Source organism: Scyliorhinus canicula, chromosome 14, assembly GCF_902713615.1.
Source record: "Scyliorhinus canicula chromosome 14, sScyCan1.1, whole genome shotgun sequence".
Taxonomy (NCBI): Eukaryota; Metazoa; Chordata; class Chondrichthyes; order Carcharhiniformes; family Scyliorhinidae; genus Scyliorhinus; species Scyliorhinus canicula.
Window position 1 is genome coordinate 42796568 of NC_052159.1, and position 23313 is coordinate 42819880.

At 45.1% G+C, this 23313-nt stretch overlaps 1 protein-coding gene across 4 annotated transcripts in view; it reads right to left on the bottom strand.

Moving 5' to 3' along the window:
- LOC119977793 (protein furry homolog) overlaps window positions 1–23313 on the bottom strand; it is a 483675-nt gene that overhangs the window by 408598 nt on the left and 51764 nt on the right. For all 4 annotated transcript variants that reach the window (XM_038819004.1, XM_038819002.1, XM_038819003.1 and 1 more), the window contains exons 2-3: window positions 22036–22235; window positions 5726–5779 (exon numbers count right to left, since the gene is read on the bottom strand). In XM_038819004.1, coding sequence (XP_038674932.1) covers window positions 5726–5779; window positions 22036–22235 — 254 coding nt within the window. The remainder of the gene's footprint in view (window positions 1–5725; window positions 5780–22035; window positions 22236–23313) is intronic.

Consider the following 23313-nt stretch of genomic DNA (forward strand, 5'->3'; position numbering starts at 1 on the left):
TTTTATTTGTCTGCGAACAGGAATAGGTGCTTTGGCAGGTTCAGGGTAGTCGCAGGCCTCGTGCGGGGGCCACCATACTGGTGTGAAAAACAATAAACGGAAGGGATGTGGGGGTCAAAATGGTGTGAGGAGGTTAGGGCTTAATACATTTATTTATTTTGGTTTATCTTGAGAGTGGGGAGGATGGGATAGCTGACCGTTTAAGTATTGTTAGGGTGCTGCGATGTGGAAGTCGACAGCAGTGGAAGCCTAGTGGTGGCCCCAGAAGACGCGACTTGAGAACCTGGGGGGTTTGGCTCAAGCACAAATATGACTGATTGTCGAGGGGAGGGGGAACAGGTGCCCCCTCACTCAATTGGTAACTTGGAAGGGTCCTGTTAAAAGGCTGCGCATATTTGCTCATCTGAAGACCCTGGGAGTAGACGTGACGTTTCTCCAGGAGACTCATTTGAAGCTGGCAGCCCAGATAAGACTGAGAAGGGGATGGGTTAGTCAGGTTTACTACTCATGACTGGATATGATAGGAGAGGGGTGGCCGTGGTAATAAGTAGAAGGGTGTCTGTCTCAATGAAGAGGTTCATTGCTGATCTGAGTGGTAGATATGTGTTGGTGAGTGGGCAGTTGGAGGGCTCCCCAGTGGTACTGTGCAATATACATGCCCCAAATTGGGAAGATGTGGACTTTGTGAGGTGGCTTCTGTCCTTGATCCCGGATCTAGATTCGCACAAACTCATCCCAGGGGTAGACAGACTTCATTACAGTTCTGGACCCGGAGTTGGACCGATCAAGCCCTAGGTCTGGGAGGATGTCGGTGAAGGCTGGGGGCCTGTCAAAATTCATTCAGTGCATGAATGTGCAGTGCAGTGTAGATCCGTAGCGCTTTGGGAGGCCGAAGGTTGGGAGTTTTCTTTCTTTTCACACGTTCATAAGTGTTATTCAAGTAGATTTTTTTGTTTTAGTCAAGTCGCTGATTCCTAGAGATGCAGGAGCAGATCGGCGATTGCGGTGTTTGACCACGTCCCGCACTGGGTGGACCTGCGAGGGGAAAAACCGTCGCCTTGTAGACTTCAGTGGAGATTGGATGTTGGTCTCCTTGCAGATAAGGGAATATGTGAGAGATTGGAAAGGGTCATTCGTAATTATATGATCAGAACGACACTGAGGAGGTCTCCGCTGGGGCGTTGTGGGAAGCATTGAAGGCTGTGTTTAGAGGAGAACGTATTTCGATACAGACCTATAGACAAAGAGTGGAGCGAGAAGAGCAATCGGGATTAGTGGAGGTGATCTTGGCAGTTCATTGCAGTTACCTCGAATCACAGGATGAAGCAGTGCTGAGCGTTAGAGGCTCCAGATGAAGTTTAATTTGGTCGTCACCTCAGAGGAGACGGTGAGACAGCTGGTCAGAGCCAGGGGGTTCATGGGAGAAGTCTGGTAGGATGCTGGCCTACCAACTGAGGAAGCAGACAGCTACTAGGGTAATAGGTACGCTTAGGAGCAAAGAGGGGAAGAGGTGGTTACGGACCCGGCAGGAATTAATAAAACTTTTGCGTCCTTTTATCAAAGGCTATATCGTGGGCGGCACAGTAGCACAGTGGTTAGTACTGTTGCTTCATAGCACCAGGGAACCGTATTCAATTCCAGACTTGGGTCACTGTCTGTGCGGAGTCTGCACATTCTCTCCGAGACTGCGTAGGTTTCCTCCGGATGCTCCGGTTTCCTCCCACAATTCTCGAAAGACATGGGGCGGGATTCTCTGACCCCTCGCCGGGCCGGAAAATCCCCACGGGTCGGCATGAATCCCGCCCCGCCAGGTGCTGCCGAATTTTCTGGCGCCGGGGTTTTGGTGGGGGTGGGAATCGCGCCGCGCCACGCCAGTCGGCAGCCGCTGGCAGCGGCCCCCGGCGATTCTCTGTCCCGCAATGGGCCCGAGCGGCTGCAGAGGCCCTTCGGTGGTGGTTGGCGTGGCGCCAAGCCCCTTCGGCACCGGTTGGTTCGGCGCCATCCCCGCCGGCACCGGCCTAGCCCCTGAGGGTGCGGAGGATTCTGCACCTTCCGGGCGGCCCGACGCCAGAGTGGCCCATGCCACTCTTCGGCGCCGGGACCGCCCGCCCCGCCGGGTAGGGGAGAATCCTACCCATGCTGTTAGATGGATTGGACATTTTGAATTCACTCTGTACCCGAACAGGTGCCGTAGTGTGGTGACTAGGGGTTTTTCTCAGTAACTTAATTGCAGTGTTAATGTCAGCCTACCTGTGATACTAATAAAGATTATGATTATATCAATTGGTACTGCCACCGGGGGACAAAATGAGACATAGATTCCTGGTGTTTCCATGGATGGATCAGGCTAGGGCGCAGAGATTGAAGGCTCCAGTAGGTCTGCAGGAGCTGCTGGGTGTGTGAATTCGGTGCAGTCAGAGGAAGGCCCCGGGGCCAGATGGATTCCCAGCCGAATTTTATAAACGTTGCCGGGTCCGTTAACGGTATGAATGTAAGATGAAGTGCTGGAGAGGGGCTCACTCCCCATATCCAAAAAAGGACAAAGATCCTGAGCGATGCGGTTTATTTATCGTCCTTTTTCACTCCTGAATGTAGATGCAAAGCTTCTGGCCAAGATCTTGGCTACCTGTGTTGAGGGATACGTTCCAGATGTGGTTGGAGTGGATCAAACTGAGCTCGTAAAAGGCAGATTATTGGCGACCAATATACAGAGATTGCTGGACATAATCATGATGCCCGCTGGAGGAAATGAGGTGGATGTTGTGATGTCAATGGATGCTGAGAAGACATTCAAACGAGTGGAATGGGCATACCTATTTGACGGTTTGGAGCGATTTGGGTTTGGTCAAGGATTTGTGGACTGGGTTAAACTGTTGTATAGAGCTCCGAACACAAGCATCTCCACTAACGGGGTTAACTCTTGAGTATGTCACTCTGCAGTATGGGACGAGTCAGGGATTCCCACTCTGTCCTTTGCTATTCGGGGGGAGGGGGGCAGACGAAGGACGTCCCATGGGGTATATTGCAACCAATCCGTGTAAGGAACTGACAGTCTCACAGCCCTGCATCTGGGAGTTATAGAAGTTGTGAAAGGTGTCGGCATTGGAGAGAAAGAAGTGGTACCAGCATGTAACGTTGAAGACTGTACGATTGTACCACAACTCCGGCTTAAGTCTCGTGAATATAACAAGACTATTAAGATGGTGATCCTGTCGAGATTCCTTTTTGCATTTCGAACCACACAATCTTTCTGCCCAAATCCTTTTTTCAGAGAGATTAAATGCTTGTCCTGGGCAGGGAGGGTTCCCCATATTAAAAGAATTTGTCCGGAGAGGAGTAGACGAGGAGTGAATCATTGAATTTACAGTGCAGAAGGAGGCCATTCGGCCCATCGAGTTTGCACCGGCTCTTTGAAAGAGCACCCTACCCAAACCCACACCTCCACCCTATCTCCAGAACCCCACCCAAGACCAAGGGAAATTTAGCATGGCCAATCCACCTAACCTGCACATCTTTGGACTGTGGGGGGAAATGGGAGCACCCGGAGGAAACCCACACACACACACACGGGGAGAACGAGTGGCCTGAGCATTCACAATTTCTAATGTTACGACTGGGCTGTTAATATTGTTATGGTCCGAAGATGGATGCACCAAGGGTTGGTATTGTGCAGAGTGGAGGAGGCCTCATGTAGAGAGACTTCCTTAAGGACATTGGCTTTAGCTCCCTTTCCATTTTCAGCAGGTAGGTACTCATCAAACCCAGTGGTGGTTTCCACTGAGGGTTTGAAACCAGTGACGGTTATTTTGGCTTGGAGGGCATGTACAGGAAGGCTCCGATTAGTGGTAACCATAGATTTGTCTCAGTGGGATTAGATGGCAAGTTTAAGGAATGGGACCGGCTGGAGAACAAATGCTTTGAGGACCTGTTTTTGGTTGGAAGTTTGCGGACCTAACTGAGCTGATGGTGGCCTATCAAATACCCAGCGGTAATGAGTGCAGTATCATGTGAGAGTACCTTTAAGAAATGGATGTTTAAGCAATGTACCTTCAAGAAATGGAGCAGCTCATATTACTGAAGTGATGTCAGAGGGTGGGGGAAGCCGAGTTGAGCTCACGTCTGCTTTTAGTTTCAGTTTGAGAGCAACTGAAAAATGACTGGCTGGTTTGCTGAGAGCTGCATGAAGAAAAAGAGCTTGGGTGTGTCTGTGTTTGCAGTGAGCTGGATCTGCTGTGATCTCTGCCAGGAAAGACTATCTCTGAATCATTTGGGTGATTTAAACTCATAATAGTTTAAAGGTGTTAAGTCTTTTGGAGGTTTGAAGGAACATTTTGAGGGATTATTTAGTGTTGTATTATTTTTGGGGTTATCTTTGGAGTAAGGGGTGGTAAGTGATCCAATGTTTATTCAATAAGGTCAAGTTGAATTCATGGAATAAACATTGTTTAGTGTTTAAAAACCCACATGTCCATAATTGTAATACCACACCTGGAGACCAAGCCGTGTGCTTCAAAAGCAACAATACATTAAAGGGAGAGGTTGGTTGAACCCCATGATACATTTTGGGGTTCTGAAAACGCCGCTCCCATAACAGTAGGTACCTCCAGATAAGAGCCAGAGGTGGTTTTGTTCCCAATGTTGCTGCCCTTGGGTCTACAGGACAGGCTCCTCGCGGATGATGATATTGGGGAGGGACAGATTTCCAATGTGTATGCTGAGTTGGCCAGGAGGAAGTTCCGATGGTCACGGTGTGGCAGAAATGGGAGGAAGAATTGAGAGGCGTGGTGCGGGGCTGAGGAAGCACTGTGTCGGGTCAATGCATCCTCATCGTATGCTAGACTCAGTCTTATTCAACTTAAGTTTGTGCACAGAGCACATATGACACCGGCTAGGCCGTTTTTCACAGACGTGGCTGATCAAAGTCCAGGATGAGCCAGATCCCATGCGAACCATGTCCACAAGTTCTGATCCTGACCAAAACTAGTGAGGTTTTGCGAGGGTGTTAGATATGTATTGTCTCGGGTGGTGGTCATGCCTTCTCCATGGGTAGCTATCATTGGGGTGTCTGAGGATCCTGGTGTCATGGTGAGAAAGGATGCCAATATCGTGGCTTTTATTTCCCTCCTACCTAGAGGGAGAATTGTGCTTAATTACCAGGCCACAGAACCACCAAGCACTGGGTCATGGGTACGGGACTTCACTGAGTTTCTTCATTTGGAATGAATAAAGTTTGTCATTAGAGGTTGTTTTGTGTTATGGACTGTTCCTCTGTATTCTCTGTATGCTTTGGATATACCTTCAATAAATTATCTTTCTTCAGATCCCATTCACTTCATCTAAAATTACCTTCAACAATCTATGTTCTATGCTCAGTAATTCAAAGTGTCTATGCCCCTCTAGACACTTCTCCTTGATGTCTAATCAAGTTTTTAGTCACCTTTCTCAATAACCATGTGGTTCAGCATCCATTTAGATAATTACACTTCTGTGAACCACCTTGATTCATTACTATAAAAGGCATATTCTTGTTTTTGCCAGATATCATAACTGTTAATTAAATGCTGAGGGTAGATATATCACTACAATCTCTTAAATTGTTTTGCAAAACCTGTACCGTTTTTTGCAGCTTTCTGATGATCTGTCACCTGTTGATTATTTTGTAAATAAATCCTTTCCTGTTAAAATAAATGGGCCAAGCATTTATTAATTATTCTGTTTTGCTTACCTGATCAAACTGTGGGTCTTCGCCCCTTTGCAAGGATTTTGTCAATGGCTTTTCCTGCAACAGAAAATGTCACAAAGTTAAGCATAAATTCATTAAATAACCCATTATCGGGGTAACATTCTTCCTGTGCACATTTGCAACATTTTAAATTATTCAAGAGTTTTCTTAAAATTTGCCAGTAATGTGTTTAAATGGTGGGTTATAAGCATTCTAATATTAAAAAGATCAGAATGATGTTGTGGAAATGTATTAGTGTGCAGCAAAACTAGCTGCTATTATACAATCATTTGCTGGTCTTGTACCATCACTTGGTCAAGCTGCAAGTTATAGTGCTCTCTGCCCAACCATCAGTGGTCATACATCGACACAAGCAGATATAGGTGGCCAGACATTAGCTTGGTACATGTAAAAGCTACGCGTCTCAAAGGAGACTGGGAAGGAGATTTTAAGACATCACAAAAATATGTGAAAGTATAACTAACTATAATATTGGATTGTTCTCTAGAAGCAGTCTTTAGACAGGGTTTTATTCTATTAAACCACCTGATTTCAAGCAGTTTTAGGATAATACAACATTGAAGTAGAAAGGCCTACCCCTGCCCCACATCTGCCCTACAAAATGCCTTGCCTTTCCACTAGCTACAGTGTTGGCCAGCTACTCTTAGACCTTCCTGCTACATTTAAATCATGGATCTGGGGGGATTGATCTGGTGCAACCATACAATTTTCTTGCCTTCCTGCTGTAGTACCACTGGGCCATAGGAAGACCAGTACTGGGAGGGTGGTACACAAAGTTACACAGCACAGATATATCATTAGATAGTCAGTGATTGTGCTGGCTATTTGAGAGAACAATCCAAAATGAATGCACTGGGGACCCTGAAACATTAATTGAATTTATCGAAAGGTGTGGTTTTATTTATCTGTCATGGGATGTGGGTGTCACTGGCTAGCCCAACATTCATTGCCCATTCCATTGTCATTAAGGTGGTGGAGAGCTGCCTTCTTCAACTGTTGCACCGCAAGTGCTACTAGAAAAGTCGTTCCAGGGGGACCATGTGATGTGGGCGCGGGAATAGCTGCCCTCGGGTTCTGGCATCACTCATTTTATAATCCATAATTTATCCTGATTGCCCAGCACAGGTTTGCTGAATCTATGAGCTAATATTTGATGTTATGTCCCCGGAAGAGTTCTGGATTGGTATTGATGAGAATATGCTGCAAAACATGAAGATATCCGGCGATAACAGTGCACAGTTGGATTCAGCAGGGGCTGGAGCCACCATTTCAATATGGTGACTTGATCCTTGGCAGGTCTCTGGACCTGGCGCTTGCTGAGGTGCTCTCAGATGCACTGAAAATGATGACTTCCAGCACTATCCTAGTTATTGTTCAGAGATTCGGTGTGCTGACATAGGGCTTGAGTGCTCATGAGACGGAGTTGCAGAATATCAATAAAAGATTTGACAAAGCAAAGGAAAGAATCCTGAAGGTCAGAAATGTTGCTTCTTCAGATGAAGCTTGTATTCCATTCTTAGAAAACCAGCAATGTGGCATGTCAGAAATCCTGGTAGATTTGGAGGATCGAGGTCAGAGAAAGAATATCCAAGTTGTCAGTCTGCTTGAGGGAGTGGGGGGGGGGGGGGGGGGGGGGTAAGGCTCCTGTTAAGTTCTTTGAGAACTTGCTTAGCCTGTCTGACTAAGAAGAAGGCAGACTCTAGAGGTATTCCCTCCATGCGATATTCAGGGGGTAGGAGGCTAATGAAGATGGAGGAGATTAATGGGGCCTTTAGAGATTTTTAGTCTGGTGATATGATGGCAGGCATCAAACATTTTTTCTCTTTGCTTTGGCTCCTGGTGGCATTGGAGGATCAGCCCTTAGCCTTTATTGTACTTATCTCTAAAGATGAGGTGGCTGCACCTATCAGGGAGCTTTAGCTGGGTAAGGTACCAGGGCCAAATGGTTTTGAGTGTGAGTTTTACAGGGAGGTTAAGGATCCATTGGTGGGTATGTACTGTTACTCTTTCGAGGCAGGGCTGCTGCCAGCCACATCTCCCTGATTTTGAAGAGAGGTAATCCAGAGGACTGTGCCTCTTACAGGCCAATCTCCTATTTGAATGCTGACTCAAAATTATCTAAGGTAATGGCAAAATGGCATCAGACGGGGTTTATTACGGGCAGGTAGTAATATTAGGAGATGTTGAAAAGAGCACCCTGGATGGCTTGGTGTTCTCCTTGGATGCAGGAAAAACCTTTGATCGGGTTGAATGGAGTTATTTTGTGTACACGATGCAAAGACTTGGACTAAGTGAGGATTTTGACAAATGGATTCAGGTGTTATATCATTGGACTGTTGTAGCAGTGCTCACGAATAGCTTTAGGTTTGAGAATTTTGGAGATTCAAGGCGGGAGCAGAAAGGGCTGCCCTCAATTCTCCTTGTTACTTGCACTGGCCACAGAGCCTCTGACAGAGGCATTAGGCGGGAACCCCAATATCAGTGCTGGAATCTGGGGATAAGCAACACAAGATTACGCTTTATGCAGACGGTGTACTGCTATTCGTCTCAAAGCCAGATGTCTCAAACCCCGCTGACATTGGTGTGATAAGATAGATTTGGTGCCTTCTCCGGTTAGAAGCTCGATTTTACAAAGTCAGAGGCCATGCTGGTGGGTGAGCTGAGGGGTAGACCTCCCCTCAGGTTGTCCACATTGTGGTTTAAGGACCTGGGTGTCATGATTACCCATTTTTAAGAAGTTGTACAGAGCTGATTTTCCTCAGTTCATTGCTTCCATTAGGTGGTACCTGGCTCACTAGTCGTCCCCGCCATCCTCGTGGTGGGGCAGGGTTTCCTTGATTAAAATGAATGTGTTGTCAAGATTGTTAAATTCCCTGCAGATGCTGCCAATATTGTCAGCTAGATTTTTAAAGGAGATTAATGGAATGATTAGTTTGTTTATCTGGAATAAGAAGAAGCCATGCCTAAAGTTTAACTAAGCTCCAGCTTCCGGGGGCTAAGCGTGTCCCGTACATTAGGCTGTTATCAACTGTTTCTCACCTCAGGTTCGTAAGAAATTGGGTTTGAAAGGACCCCGCTTCCATTTGGCCCGACATTGAGGTTGGCCAGTTAGTATAATCCTGGCAGATCTTGTTATATTTGGAGACATTAAGGCTGCTACTGCAAAATGTGATAATCCTATTATTGTCAATACCCATAGAGCAGGGAGATTGGTCGATCTAAACTGACTTCCACTCTCTCTCCCATCCAGGGCAGTCCAGACTTCCCACTGGGTCTTATGGACCATGATTCGACACATGGGGGCAATAGGGCCTTTAGTACGCTGGGAGACAGGTTCAGTTGAGAGGGTTGTTAAGAAGGCGTACGGTGTGTTAGCTTTTATTGGTAGAGGAATTGAGTTTCAGAGCCATGAGGTCATGTTGCAGTTGTACAAAACTCTGGTGCGGCCGCATTTGGAGTATTGTGTGCAGTTATGGTCGGCACATTATAGGAAGGATGTGGAAGCATTGGAAAGGGTACAGAGGAGATTTACAAGAATGTTGCCTGGTATGGAGGGAAGATCATATGAGGAAAGGCTGAAGGACTTGAGGCTGTTTTCGTTAGAGAGAAGAAGGTTAAGAGGGGACTTAATTGAGGCATACAAGATGATCAGAGGATTAGATAGGGTGGACATCGAGAGCCTTTTTCCTCGGATGGTGATGTCCAGCACGAGGGGACATAGCTTTAAATTGAGGGGAGATAGATATAGGACAGATGTCAGAGGTAGGTTCTTTATTCCAAGAGTAGTAAGGGTGAGGAATGCCCTGCCTGCAACAGTAGTGGACTCGCCAATACATTCAAATGGTCATTGGATAGGCATATGGACGATAAGGGAATAGTGCAGAGGGACTTTAGAAGGGTTTCACAGGACGGTGCAACATCGTGGGCCGAAGGGCCTGTACTGCGCTGTAATGTTCTATGTTCTATCCTTTGAACAAACAATTTGGCATCCTGAGGCATTCCTTTTTCAAGCATTTACAGCTTAGATTAATTGTCCTTAATAGGGCGATTTAATAGGCCTCCAATGCCCCTGAAGGAAAAAATCCTGAATTCTATGGAGCTGAAAGAGTTAATTAGTAAGTTCTACGACACCCTGTGGTAGTACATTGGATACCCTGCAGTCTTGGGAAAATGACTTTGGGACTAGGATTGATGAGAAGACATGGGGTAGTTTATGGGATTATGTCAGTAAAATTTCCATTTGCAATAAAGTGAGGGAGACTTAATTTAAGATACTGCACCACTTACATAGTCTTAGACTCAGATTTGATCCTGATATATCCCCGATATGCCTATAGTGCCTAGTAATGTAGTGTCATGATAGTGTGTATGGGCCTGTGTTAACATTCAATCCTACTGGTCTGGTGTAGTCAGAGAGCTGGAGAAGATTTTTGAAAGAACCTTAGAGTTTAATCCTTTGTTCTTAACTCTGGTCTTCCAGATGGTAGAATTATTGATACTCATGAAAAAATGGTTGTACAACATCCTGACTTTTGCAGCTCGTAAAAATATCCCGTGTTCCTGCATTAGTGATAAATATCCTTCAATTCAAAACTGGCTTAAACTAGTTCCTGACATCGGTTATCTGCCAGAAATCTGATGCAATCCATAAAGTGCGGGATCCCTATCTTAAATTTATGGACTGCACCTTGTCGGACTTGATCTGTTAGGCTTTGCATGAGTCATATTGTATGGTATATCATTATGTATGTCCTGACCTCGCAATACATGAAGGTATGTGTCCTGAACTGTTATTCTTTCCCATCAATATGGCCTTATCCTCATTTCTCCCTCAGTTGTAATCTGTTGTTAACTTGTTATTGGACTGCTTTGGCAATTTTGAAATGAGGCACTAGTTCCTTAAGTGTACGGTTCTAAACTTATCCTGTCTTGTTTGTTCCTAAATTTACAATAATTCTTGTTTGTCCTGTACCTGTTTTGCATTGTTTACCCTTTCCTTTGTTGTGTTAATGGTAAACAAAATTGAAAAATCTAATAAAAATATATTTTAAAAAAAGGTTGTTCTAGGATTTTGACCCACGACAGTGGAGGAATGGGGATGTAGTTCCAAGCCATGATGGTGTGTGGTTTGCAGGGAAACTAGCAGCTAATGGTGTTCCCATGCATCTGTTGCCCTGGTCCTTCTTGGTGATAGAGGTTGTGGGTTTGGAAAATTGCTGGTGAAGGAACTTTGGTAAGTTCCTGCAGTGCACCTTGTAGATGATACACACTGCTGTCACTGTAGACCAGTGGTGGAGAGGATGAATGTAAGGTGCTGGATGGGGTGCCAATCAAGCGGGCTCCTTTGTCTTGGATGGTGTCGAGCTTTGTGAGTACTTTTGGAGCTGCACTCATCCAGGCAAGTGGAGAGTATTCCATCACACTGCTGATTTGTGCCTTTTGGGTGCTGGACATACAAGAGAGACAGGGGAATTCTGAGTTACTCGCTGCAGAATTCCCTGCTTCCTGTCACAATGCTAGCTGATGTTATAACTGGATAGAAAAATCCCAGAATGGAACCCTGGTTTAGCACGCAAAGATTTTGTTAAATTTAAAGTACCCAATTATTGCTTTTCAATTAAGGGGCAATGTAGTGTGGCCAATTCATCTACCACACACACACACACGCACACACACAAAGTGGTTGTAGATGGAAAGATTCCAGTGGAGGTCCTACCACCTGCCCGTGTGACGTACATGTCGCCCCAGCGTCAGGACGTCTGTTCAACTGGTCAAATCCAGTTGAAGTCTCAAACCTGGAATCATTTTCATCGTGAGACTAAGACCTGTGTCTTGAAAGGATAATGGGATTGACTTTGTAGAACTGTGTAACCTTGGTGATAGCGAATAGTCAATGAAAATAAAAATCAAGAGAATGGGCTGTCAAGTTGTTACCAATAAGTTGGACTTCAACAAAGTTAAAGCTACATCCAGTAACTCTACAATACTTTACAATAACTGATCCTTTAATGTTCTAATTTACACAAAACATGATTTTTTAAAAAACAGTACACACAAATACCGATGATCGCATCGTTTTAACATTACAGCCAATTGTTTCCAAAACAATGTACAATATCACAGCTGTCGTTATATTGCAACTGTAATTTTTTAATTTACCCAAGAGTTAACTAGTGCAAAGGATTTCAATCAGAACAACCATAAAGAAAGATTTCCCCTGTATCCATTTTATAGTGAAACTACAAACTGATATATAAAGATCAAATAATGAACCAGGGAACTCTTCCATCTAAATATAACCATATGGACAATAACATTTGGGGGGCGATTTTGAGCCTGCATTAGCCATCAACATAAATGGCGACGTGGGCCCATAATCTCACGAGAGTCAGAAAACAAAATTCTCAAAGAACAAAAAAAAGTACAGCACAGAAACAGGCCCTTCGGACCTCCAAGCCTGTGCCGACCATGCTGCCCGTCTAAACTAAAATCTTCTACACTTCCTGGGTCCGTATCCCTCTATTCCCATCTTATTCATGTATTTGTCAAGATGCCCCTTAAATGTCACTATCGTCCCTGCTTCCACCACCTCCTCCGGCAGTGAGTTCCAGGCACCCACTACCCTCTGTAAAAAAAAAAACAAACTTGCTTTATATATCTCCTCCAAACCTTGCCCTTCGCACCTTAAACCTATGCCCCCTAGTAATTGACCCCTCTACCCTGGGAAAAAGCCTCTGACTATCCATTCTGCCAGTGCCCCTCATAATTCTGTAGACCACTATCAGGTCGCCCCTCAACCTCAGTCGTTCCAGTGAGAACAAACCGAGTTTATTCAACCGCTCCTCATAGCCAATGCCCTCCATACCCGGCAACATCCTGGTAAATCTCTTCTGCACCCTCTCTAAAGCCTCCACATCCTTCTGGTACTGTGGCGACCAGAATTGAACACTATTCTCCAAGTGTGGCCTAACTAAGGTTCTATACAGCTGCAACATGACTTGCCAATTCTTATACTCAATGCCCCGGCCAATGAAGGCAAGCATGCTGTATGCCTTCTTGACTACCTTCTCCACCTGTGTTGCCCCTTTCAGTGACCTGTGGACCTGTACACCTAGATCTCTCTTGACGGTCAATACTCTTGAGGGTTCTACCATCCATTGTATATTCCCTACCAGCATTAGACCTTCCAAAATGCATTACCTCACATTTGTCCGGATTAAACTCCATCTGCCATCTCTCCACCCACCCAAGTCTCCAAACAATCTAAATCCTGCTGTATCCTCTGACAGTCCTCATCGCTATCCGCAATTCCACCAACCTTTCTGCTGTCTGCAAACTTACTAATCAGACCAGTTACATTTTCCTCCGAATCATTTATATATACTACGAACAGCAAAGGTCCCAGCACGGAACCCTGCATAACACCACTAGTCACAGCCCTCCAATCAGAAAAGCACCCTTCCATTGCTACTCTCTGCCTTCTATGACCTAGCCAGTTCTATATCTACCTTGCCAGCTCACCCCTGATCCTGTGTGACTTCATCTTTTGTACCAATCTGCCATGAGGGACCTTGTCAAAGGTCTTACTGAAGTCCATATAGACAACACCCACTACCCTACCTGCATCAATCATCTTTGTGACATCTTCGAAAAACTCTATCAAGTTTGTGAGACACGACCTCCCCTTCACAAAACCGTGCTGACTCCCTTCCAAATGGGAGAAGATCCTGTCTCGAAGAATTCTCTCCAGTAATTTCCCTACCCCGACGCAAGGTTCACCGGCCTGTAGTTCCCTGAATTATCCTTGCTACCCATCTTAAACAAAGGAAAATTGCCTATTCTCTAGTCCTCCAGGACATCACCTGAAGACAGTGAGGATCCAAAGATTTCTGTCAAGGCCTCAGCAATTTCCTCTCTAGCCTCCTTCAGTATTCTGGGGTAGATCCCATCAGGCCCTGGGGACTTATCTACCTTAATATTTTTCAAGACGCCCAACACCTAGTCTTTTTGGATCTCAATGTGACCCAGGCTATCTACACACCCTTCTCCAGACTCAACATCCACCAATTCCTTCTCTTTGGTGAATACTGATGCAAAGTATTCATTTAGTACCTCGCCCATTTCCTCTGACTCCACACATAGATTCCCTTGCCTGTCCTTTAGTGGGCCAACCCTTTCCCTGGCTACCCTCTTGCTTTTTATGTACATGTAAAAAGCCTTGGGAGTTACCTTAACCCTATTTGCCAATGACTTTTCATGACCCCTTTTAGCCCTCCTGTCTCCTTGCTTAAGTTCCTTCCTACTTTTCCTATATTCCACACAGGCTTTGTCTGTTTCCAGCCTTCCAGCCCTGACAAATGCCTCTTTTTTCTTTTTGACGAGGCCTACAATATCTCTCATTATCCAAGGTTCCTGAAATTTGCCGTATTTATCCTTCTTCCTCACAGGAACATGCCAGTCCTGAATTCCTTTCAACTGACATTTGAAAGCCTCCCACATGTCAGATGTTGATTTACCCTTAAACATCCGCACCCAATCTAGGTTCTTCAGTTCCCGCTTAATATTGTTATAATTAGCCTTCCCCCAATTCACCCTAGGACCACTCTTATCCTTGTCCACCAGCACTTTAAAACTTACTGAATTGTGGTCACTGTTCCCGAAATGCTACCCTACTGAAACTTCTACCACCTGGCCGGGCTTATTCCCCAGTACCAGATCCAGTACAGCCCCTTCCCTAGTTGGACTATCTACATATTGTTTTAAGAAGCCTTCCTGGATGCTCCTTACAAACTCTGCCCCGTCCAAGCCCCTAGCACTAAGTGAGTCCTAGTCAATATTGGGGAAGTTGAAGTCTCCCATCACAACAACCCCATTGCTTTTACTCCTTTCCAAAACAAAAGGAGCGAGATCTTGTTTTTGTTTTTCCACACCCCCTCACCAGTAAGGTAAAGAGGTTCCCACCTTTTCTATTTCAATAAATTGAAATAAATTCCCTGCAATACATCCCCCCTCACTGAATATTCATACCTTGCCGACTACAGCAAGAATATAAAGACCTGACACAGTTGAAGGGAACCTGACTTTTGGGGGGAGGGGGCGCAAAGCTAGGTATAACCCTAGGGGAAGAGGGACATGCCAAATAGGCACTGCCAGTGGGGCATATGCCAGGGGGAGCCCCACTTGGGTGGGGTTCCCTATTCTTTGCGGGAGGTCACCTTGACACCTGCATGGGTGGGGAGCTTGACCCATGCTTGTAGGGGTGACCTCTGTGTCAGTGGGGGGGTTGGGGAGGGCGGGGGGGAGACTTTATTTTCAAAGACGGTGCCCTGATCTCTGTGGAGCCGATATTGCCGCCTCTAATCATGTCCACCAGAGTGACATCTTGCTCCCAGATTCGCTATGCACAGAATGCCTGAACGTGGAAACAAAACCTGTTGTCCAGCTGGGGAGCTACATACTGGTTTTCCCACCGAAACCGACACTCTAGAATCATAGAATTTACAGTGCAGAAGAAGGCATTTTGGCCCATCGAATCTGCACTGGCCCTTGGAAAGAACACCCTACTTAAACCCACGCCTCCACCCTATCCCCGTAACCCGACCTAACCTTTTGGACACTAAGGGGCAATTTAGCATGGCCATTCCATCTAACCTGCACATCTTTAGACTGTGGGAGAAAACCGGAGCATCCGGAGAAAATCCACGCAGACACGGAAGAAAGTGAAAACTCCACACAGACAGTCACCCGAGGCCGAAACCCGGGACCCTGGAACTGTGAGGCAGCAGTGCTAATCACTGTGCCACTATGCCACCTATCAAATTATTGGAAGATTCCACCCTTTGAAACCAAACTTAGGATCATTAACAACCAAACAGTTAATATATAATTCTGTGCAACTATAACTGCCACTTCTACTCAAATGTAGGACTGATCCACAAATCTATCAACCCGACATGCTCGTCTTCTGACAAAGGTGATGCTGACTTTTTCTTTTAAATATTATCAAACATTTGGCAAGCTGGCATTGGGCACCATTTAAATCCACTGAAAATATAGAGAAAATTTAATTGAGATTGATGTTTCACACCCAGATTCACTTTTTATATAAAATTTCTGCACGCATTTATTGTAAAGCCTGTACTGGTCATGATACCAACTTTATCCAAAATCCTCAGCACTCCCTTGTGCCATATCCCTCTATACCCATCCCATCCATGTATTTGTTAAGATGACTTTTGAACACTGTTAATGTATCTGCTTCCACAACCTTCCCTGGCAACACGTTCCAGGCACTCACTACCCTCTGTGTAAAAAACCTGCCATGCACATCTCCTCTAAACTTTGCCACACTGACCTTAAACCTACACCCCCTGGTTACTGGCCCCTCCAACTTGGGAAAGACTACCTGCCCATCCACTCTATCCATGCCCCTCATAATCTTGTAGAACTCTATCAGGTCACCCCTCAATCTTCGTTGTTCTAATGAAAACAGTCTGAGTCTATTCAGCCTCTCCGCATGGCTAACACCCTCCAGACCAGGCAACATCCTGGTAAACCTATTCTGCATCCTCTCCAAAGCCTCCACATCCTTCTGGTAGTGTGGCGACCAGAATTGTGCACAATATTCCAAATACAGCCTTACCAAAGGTTCTACACAACTGGAGCATGACTGGCCAGTTTTTATACTCAAAGCCCCGTCCAATGAAGGCAAGCATTCCCCATGCCTATCTTGACTACCTTGTTCACTTGTGTTGCCACTTTCAAAGATCTGTGGACCTGCACGCCCAGATCTCTGACTTTCTATATTTCTAGGAGTTTTGCCATTTACTGTGTATTTCCCCTCTATGTTAGACCTACCAAAATGCATTACCTCACACTTGTCTGTATTAAACTCCATTTGCCATTTCTCTGTCCAAGTCTCCAACCTATCTATGTCCTGCTGTATCCTCTGACAATCCTCAATACTATCTGCCACTCCACCAACCTTGGTATCATCCGGGAACTTACTAATCAGATCAGGTACGTTTTCCTCCATATCGTTTATGTATACTACAAACAACAGAGGCCCCAGCACAGATCCCTGCGGAACACCACTAGTCACAACCTTCCATTCAGAAAAACACCCTTCTACTGCTACCCTTTGCCTTCTCTGTGACCGAGCCAGCTCTGTATCCATCTTACCGTTGCTGAAGATGTTGATGTTGATGTTAACCTTGTTGGGAAATAGAGCACTTGAATGCTTGTATTAAGGAATAATATGCATTAAGGAATAATATGCAGATAAAATACATTTAAGCCACCAGGCCCTGTACCAAATGATCATCCAAGATCATATTCCGTTGGCATTTCCTGAAGTAGAAACAACATTATGGCTATTTTTGAGTCTAATTGCTACAAGCTGCTCAAGGGAAAGGTCATTTTTCTGAAAAAGGTCATTTTTGTGATTGAAAATCATCAAGAATGAACCGCAGACAACAATGCTGCAAGGAAATTTTTCTGTCCTAAGCATTACTTACATCAAAAGTAATAAATCTCGTAGCTTATCGTTTGAGGACATCATTGATGCCTTTGCTCTCCAAAAATCACGAAAGAAATGTTTTAATTTTTTTTACTTCATGTGATGTGTTAGCAGACACACTGCAGGTTGTAAGTTGCTGATTTGTGTAACAGCTTTTCTGTTAGTGTTGATAAAAAGATTTAATATAAAATATTTTAATTTGAATTTGAAATTAGTAACTAATCTAAACAGGTATTTTGTAAAGAGTGTTTCAGTCAGATTATAATGTTTTATTTGTGCCTTCGACTTTGTATTGTATGCAGATACAAAACTTTCATATTTGTTTTTTTCAGTGTCCTTTCTGTGAGAATAGTAAAGTTTTGTTTTTATTGTCTTAGAGCCTCAGCATGTCAGAATCCGGACCAGTGATGCTGCTTTGAAGACTTGGATAGTGGAGGGGAAGAGAGAGATGCTCCTCCCCTTCAGAAGGTGTAAAGTCCTCCAGGCAACAGGTCTGCTGCCAGCTGGCAGACATCAAAGAGGTGAACGTCAGGAGCTTAGCTTTCAGGGCATGGTTGAAATACTGAATGAAATTCAATGACTTCACCAGAGGTGCCACAGTAACAATTCTGCTGATGGTTTCTGGACAGAAAATAGAGGCTTAAAAGTCTTTGAAGATTCAGTAACATATGCTATCTTTCAAGGATGTCAGTTCACAGATGAATCTCTACATACTCTCTAGGTTGTCATCAAATAGCAAGAGATTCTTCTCCCACGAGGTGCAAGAGGGAACTAGGCATTTGAAAAAGCAAATCTGCTTGGAAATGACAGAGGTGGTCAGTACCATGGGTTCCTGTGTAGGACCTGGCTGCAGGAGTTGGAAGAAGGTGAATGAATTTCCGCGCTTTGCAAGGGGCAGTGAGGATGTTACTTGACAATGTACGTGCATATCTACAGGAGGCTATGTAGTGGGCATGGGAGGCGTCATTCAAGTGTTGTAATATTGTACACGTACACCTGTAATGTCAACTGAAGTCTCTGCATCCTGCAAGGATGGCAGCTGGGGTGTTGGATTGGCTTGGATTTGTTTATTGTCACGTGTACAGAGGTACAGTGAAATGTATTGTTCGGCGTACAGTTCAGTCAGATCATTCCGTACATCATAGAATTTACAGTGCAGAAGGAGGCCATTCGGCCCATCGAGTCTGCACCGGCTCTGGAATGAGCACCCTACCCAAGCCCACACCTCCACCTTATCCCCGTAATCCAGTAACCTCACCCAATCTTTTTGGACACAAAGGGCAATTTAGCATGGCCAATCCACCTAACCTGCACATCTTTGGACTGTGGGAGGAAACCGGAGCACCCGGAGGAAACCCACGTAGACACAGGGAGAACGTGCAGACTCTGCACAGACAATAACCCAAACCGGGAATCGAACCTGGGACCCTAGAGCTGTGAAACAGCTGTGCTAACCACGTGCTACCTGAAAGAAATCTGGACCAGGAAACTTGTCCTCATAGCCAGCCTTCCCAGTACGTCCTTCCCCATCAATTTTCACCCTATCCATTACTTCTCCCATTTCCACTGATATTTTGTCACAAGACTGCCAATGACACTTTCCTTCTCCATGAGCAGGTGGGGGGCTCTTACAACTCCAGACACTGCAGTGCCTTTCCAATTGCCAATTATAATTTCATTGTGGTTTTCAAACCGATGACCCACGATAAAATCTGTCCACATCCAGAGTTTAATTTCTGGCAAACCACCTGGAATTGTATTTAAAGTCAGAATGCACTTCTTCAGGAAAATTTGATTTTACTTCACGGAATCATAGAATTGACAGACTTGTTACAGCACAGAATGAGTCCATTCAGCCATCATGTCTGCACCAGCTCTCTGAATAAGCAATTCACTTAAGTGTCATTCCCATAACTCTCCCCGTAACCCAGCACATTTTTCCTTTACTGCCAACAGTCTAATTCCCTATTGAATGCCTTGATTGAATCTGCCTTCACCACACTCGCATGCAGGCAGTGCACTCCAGAACTTAACCACCTGCCTCAAGACTTCAATGTTGGATTGGTGCAGCGAGGAACTGAGTCAGAGTGAGTTACAGATGAGTTCAAACTGTTTCTCAAAAGTCTTCCTATGGGGTCCTATGCAAAAAATCTTCACAAGGAGTGAATTTCTCTTCCCAACCAAAGCCAGGAAAACATCCAAAAACCAGGTCCATTACTGCTGAGGAGTGTCAGGTCCAGGAACATCATTCATAAGACCTGGAAGTATAAGTAACAAGGAAAGTTTCCTGCAACACATTGCTGCAAGTACTTCAATGACTAGCAACAATCTGAGTAACAAGAATGAGTACAGTTATCAATCATCCAACAACACATGGCAATGAATCATTCCCCCACACCAATGCTCCCACCGCCCCCCCCCCCCCCCCCAAATCATATCCTTCACCACCAAGCGCATGATACCACTTTCATTTTCGATACAAATATCAGGCAGCAGTGCCACGTGGCACCTACGGGAAGGGGGTGCTGGGGCTCTTCACATGACACCTGCGAGCACTATTTTCTTCAAGCTTTCTAGCCTTTGCACAATGTGATGAATGTTATCAGTAGCTGCTGTAACGGTACCTTACCTTTAATGCATTGGCCCTTTAAGACCGGATTTGGAACCCTGGGGAACTCCGCCTCTGGCTCCGCCCCCAGGAAACGGTATACAAGATGAGGCTCACTCGGCAGCATGTGATGAGCACTTCTCGGCTGCTGTACAGTTCTCAGATGATTAAAGCCTTTGAATCACCTATCTTCTCTCCTATGTCGTGATTGAGGGTATCTCAGTCGGGCTTTGTCCGCATATCTGGCGACCCACTGGGCGTAATAGGAGAAAAGCCCAAAGCACCGTTCGAGTGCCTTGAGGCTACGGGGGAGGGGTTGTTCCTTAAGGGGACACATGAGGTTGGGGTCTGGGCCTAGGACCCCGTTTTCCACGACGTAGCCGAGGATGGCGAGCCGGGTTGTGTGGAACACACATTTCTCTTTGTTGTATGCGAGGTTGAGGGCCCGGGCAGTCTGGAGGAATTTCCTCAGGTTTGCGTTATGGTCCTGCTGGTCATGGCCACAGGTGGTGACGTTGTCCAAGTACGGGAAGGTAGCCCGTAAGCCGTACTGGTCCACCATTTGATCCATCGCCCTCTGGAAAACGGAGACTCCGTTTGTAACACCAAAAGGGACCCCGAGGAAGTGAAACAGCCGATCGGCTGCTTCAAAAGCCTTGTAGGGGCGGTCCTCTGGGTGGATAGGGAGTTGATGATGGGCCGATTTTAGGTCGACCGTGGAGAATACCCGATACTGGGCGATGTGAGTCACCATTTCTGCTATGCGGGGAAGTGGGTAAGCATCGAGTTGCGTAAAGCGGTTTATGGTCTGGCTATAACTCTGCCTCTGGCTCCGCCCCCAGGAAACGGTATACAAGATGAGGCTCACTCGGCAGCATGTGATGAGCACACTTCTCGGCTCTGTTCAGTTCTCAGATGATTAAAGCCTTTGAATTAGCTATCTTCTCTCCTGTGTCGTAATTGAGGGTATCTCACACAATTAACAATTTATTAGTGGCTCTTTCCTCACTGCACATTGCATCAACTTGCTATCAATTCAACAATCCGTCCTGTTCATCCCTTGCTTCTTTTCACACTCAACCTCAGCACAACAAGCAACAGCCTCGCATATCTGCATTTCCCTTTGTACAAAACACCCAATAACTCCCACTCCCTTGCTCTCCCTCTGCAGGACAAGACACTGCACAACAACAAAGAAATAAACAAGACCTTCCACCACTCAAGCCAGAGCTTGAGATCAGCGACCCTACAAGAATTACACAATAAGACGTTTGGAGGCCATATACTTCTACAGAATCTCGGAATACTCTTTGTATGCTTTCATGAACCTCTGAGGAATCCATAAGCACCCAGCTTGACTATATACCTTATATTGTGATGCCTCTGTCCATCCTCTCAGGATCATCCACTTCTGTTCCTTTCCTCTACATTCTTCTCAACAACTGGAGCATCAAGATAGGCATCTCAGAGGTAACTCCTTCTGAAACTCTTATTCTCATGCCTTGGTACAGAGACTCACACCTTGGCTGGGTTAGATAGTGAGGAGAGGTCTTCACTTAGGCCAGCAGCTCTCACTAGTAATCAGGGTCACCCAGGAGACAGCTCACTTTTCTCCCAGGTCAGGTTTTCTCCCAGCTCTGCTGAGAAGAGAAATGTGGCCTTCCGGAGCTCAAGTGAGAAGAAAACTGCTTCATACAAGCAGTTATATTACATACTTGAAGAGACGTGACTGAGCCAGGCTCCAGTCAGGTTTACATTCATGCCAGTGCTCGGGAGACAGTGATTTCTTAGTGGAGAGGCTGAAGGTGCTCAGCATGCCAACACATCCATCACAACTACACAAGTCCAAAACGCCAAATAGATGGGTTAAATTGTACACCGACTCATTAATAGGGTGCTTCATGGGAGATATTCAAAAGAAGATGCTTCATGCCTGGTTGCTAAACTGTTTGCTTTAATCAGCAAGCAGTGCCAAGGAAAACATAGTTTAATTTAATTTAATTTAATTTAATTTAATTTAATTTAATAGACCTGCAATAACATTTATGAACAGGATTGCCCAGAGCTTCATCTAAAAAGATAGCTCTGGAAAAAAATACAAGTTGGCAAGACTATATTAATTTTACAGTAACCTAAACTATGAGAAACATTTTTTCTTCAGCTTACCAGCGGTTCTGCCATGATGATGCGAATCTTTCTTTCAGCCTGAGTGGTAAAGTTGGCAAATACACTTTTTAAGACATATTCTCCTGACTTAATATCAGGGTCAACATTGACGGGCATCATGGCTGGTGGACCTCTGTCACCTTGTAAGCTGCTTGTAGGTGTTGTTGGTGGTTTGATGTATCCGTTGCCTACTGGGGAAGCTGGGCAAAAAAAACAGAATATTCAGTAAACTGTCTAAACAACACATTTAGCAAACAAACATTTTGACAAAAAAATCAGGTTCTCAAGGTTGCATTTCACTGAAAGAATAGGGAAGATGGTATTAACCATCATAGCATGTAAGAAGCAGTCAGAGATTAACACAATATTTACTTTCAACCATCAATCCTTTAGCTTTCCTTTGTGGTGAAATTTTAAAAAGCTTAACACTGACATTTCCCAGGTACAAAAGTAACAGAAGTATTCAAAATGTCAAATAAAAACTGAAAGTGCTACAAAAGCTCAGCAGCTCTGGCAGCATCTGTGGAGAGAGAAACCGAGTTATTGTTTGAAAACCCACTGAGCCGTTCCAGCATCTTCTGTTTTTATTTCAGATTTTCAACACCAGTGTTGTGCTTTTATATTAAAAATGTTCCTCTTCCGTACACTGTGGACCCACTGAATTGCATACTTCAGAGGAGGCAATGGTGTAGTGGTATTTTCAATGGACTGCTAATCCAGAAACCAGGATAATGTCTGGGGACCTGGATTTGAATCCCACCACGGCAGATGTTTAAATTTGAATTCAACGAAATTCTAGAATTCAACCACTATCGTAGAAACCCACCTGGTTCTTTAATACCCTTTTAGGAAGGAAGTCTGTCATCCTTTTCTGGTCCAGATCCACTGCAATGTGGTTGACTCTTACATGCCCTCTGAAATGGCCTAGCAAGCTACTCAATTCAAGGGCAATAAATGCAGCATGGCTTCAGTTGCTGAGGGTATCAGTATTGCTATTGAAGAGTTGTCACCAATAGGATTTACAAGTGACTCAAAGGTGCTGAAGGTTGAATAGGTGCACCCTTGGCTTTGGTTTGTATGCCACAGCTACCATGCTGGTGGGCATCACATCAGCCTCTTATATTGTAATGTGTGTTAAATTGTCCGCACCCACTCCCACACCCCTCCCCCCATCATCTGTTATGACTCCTGTTGTGGCCTTGAAGCTACCAGTGTTCAAATATAATTTGCATCTGTTGTAATAGCCTTGATTATGGCCTGGATTTTCAATCCTTGGTC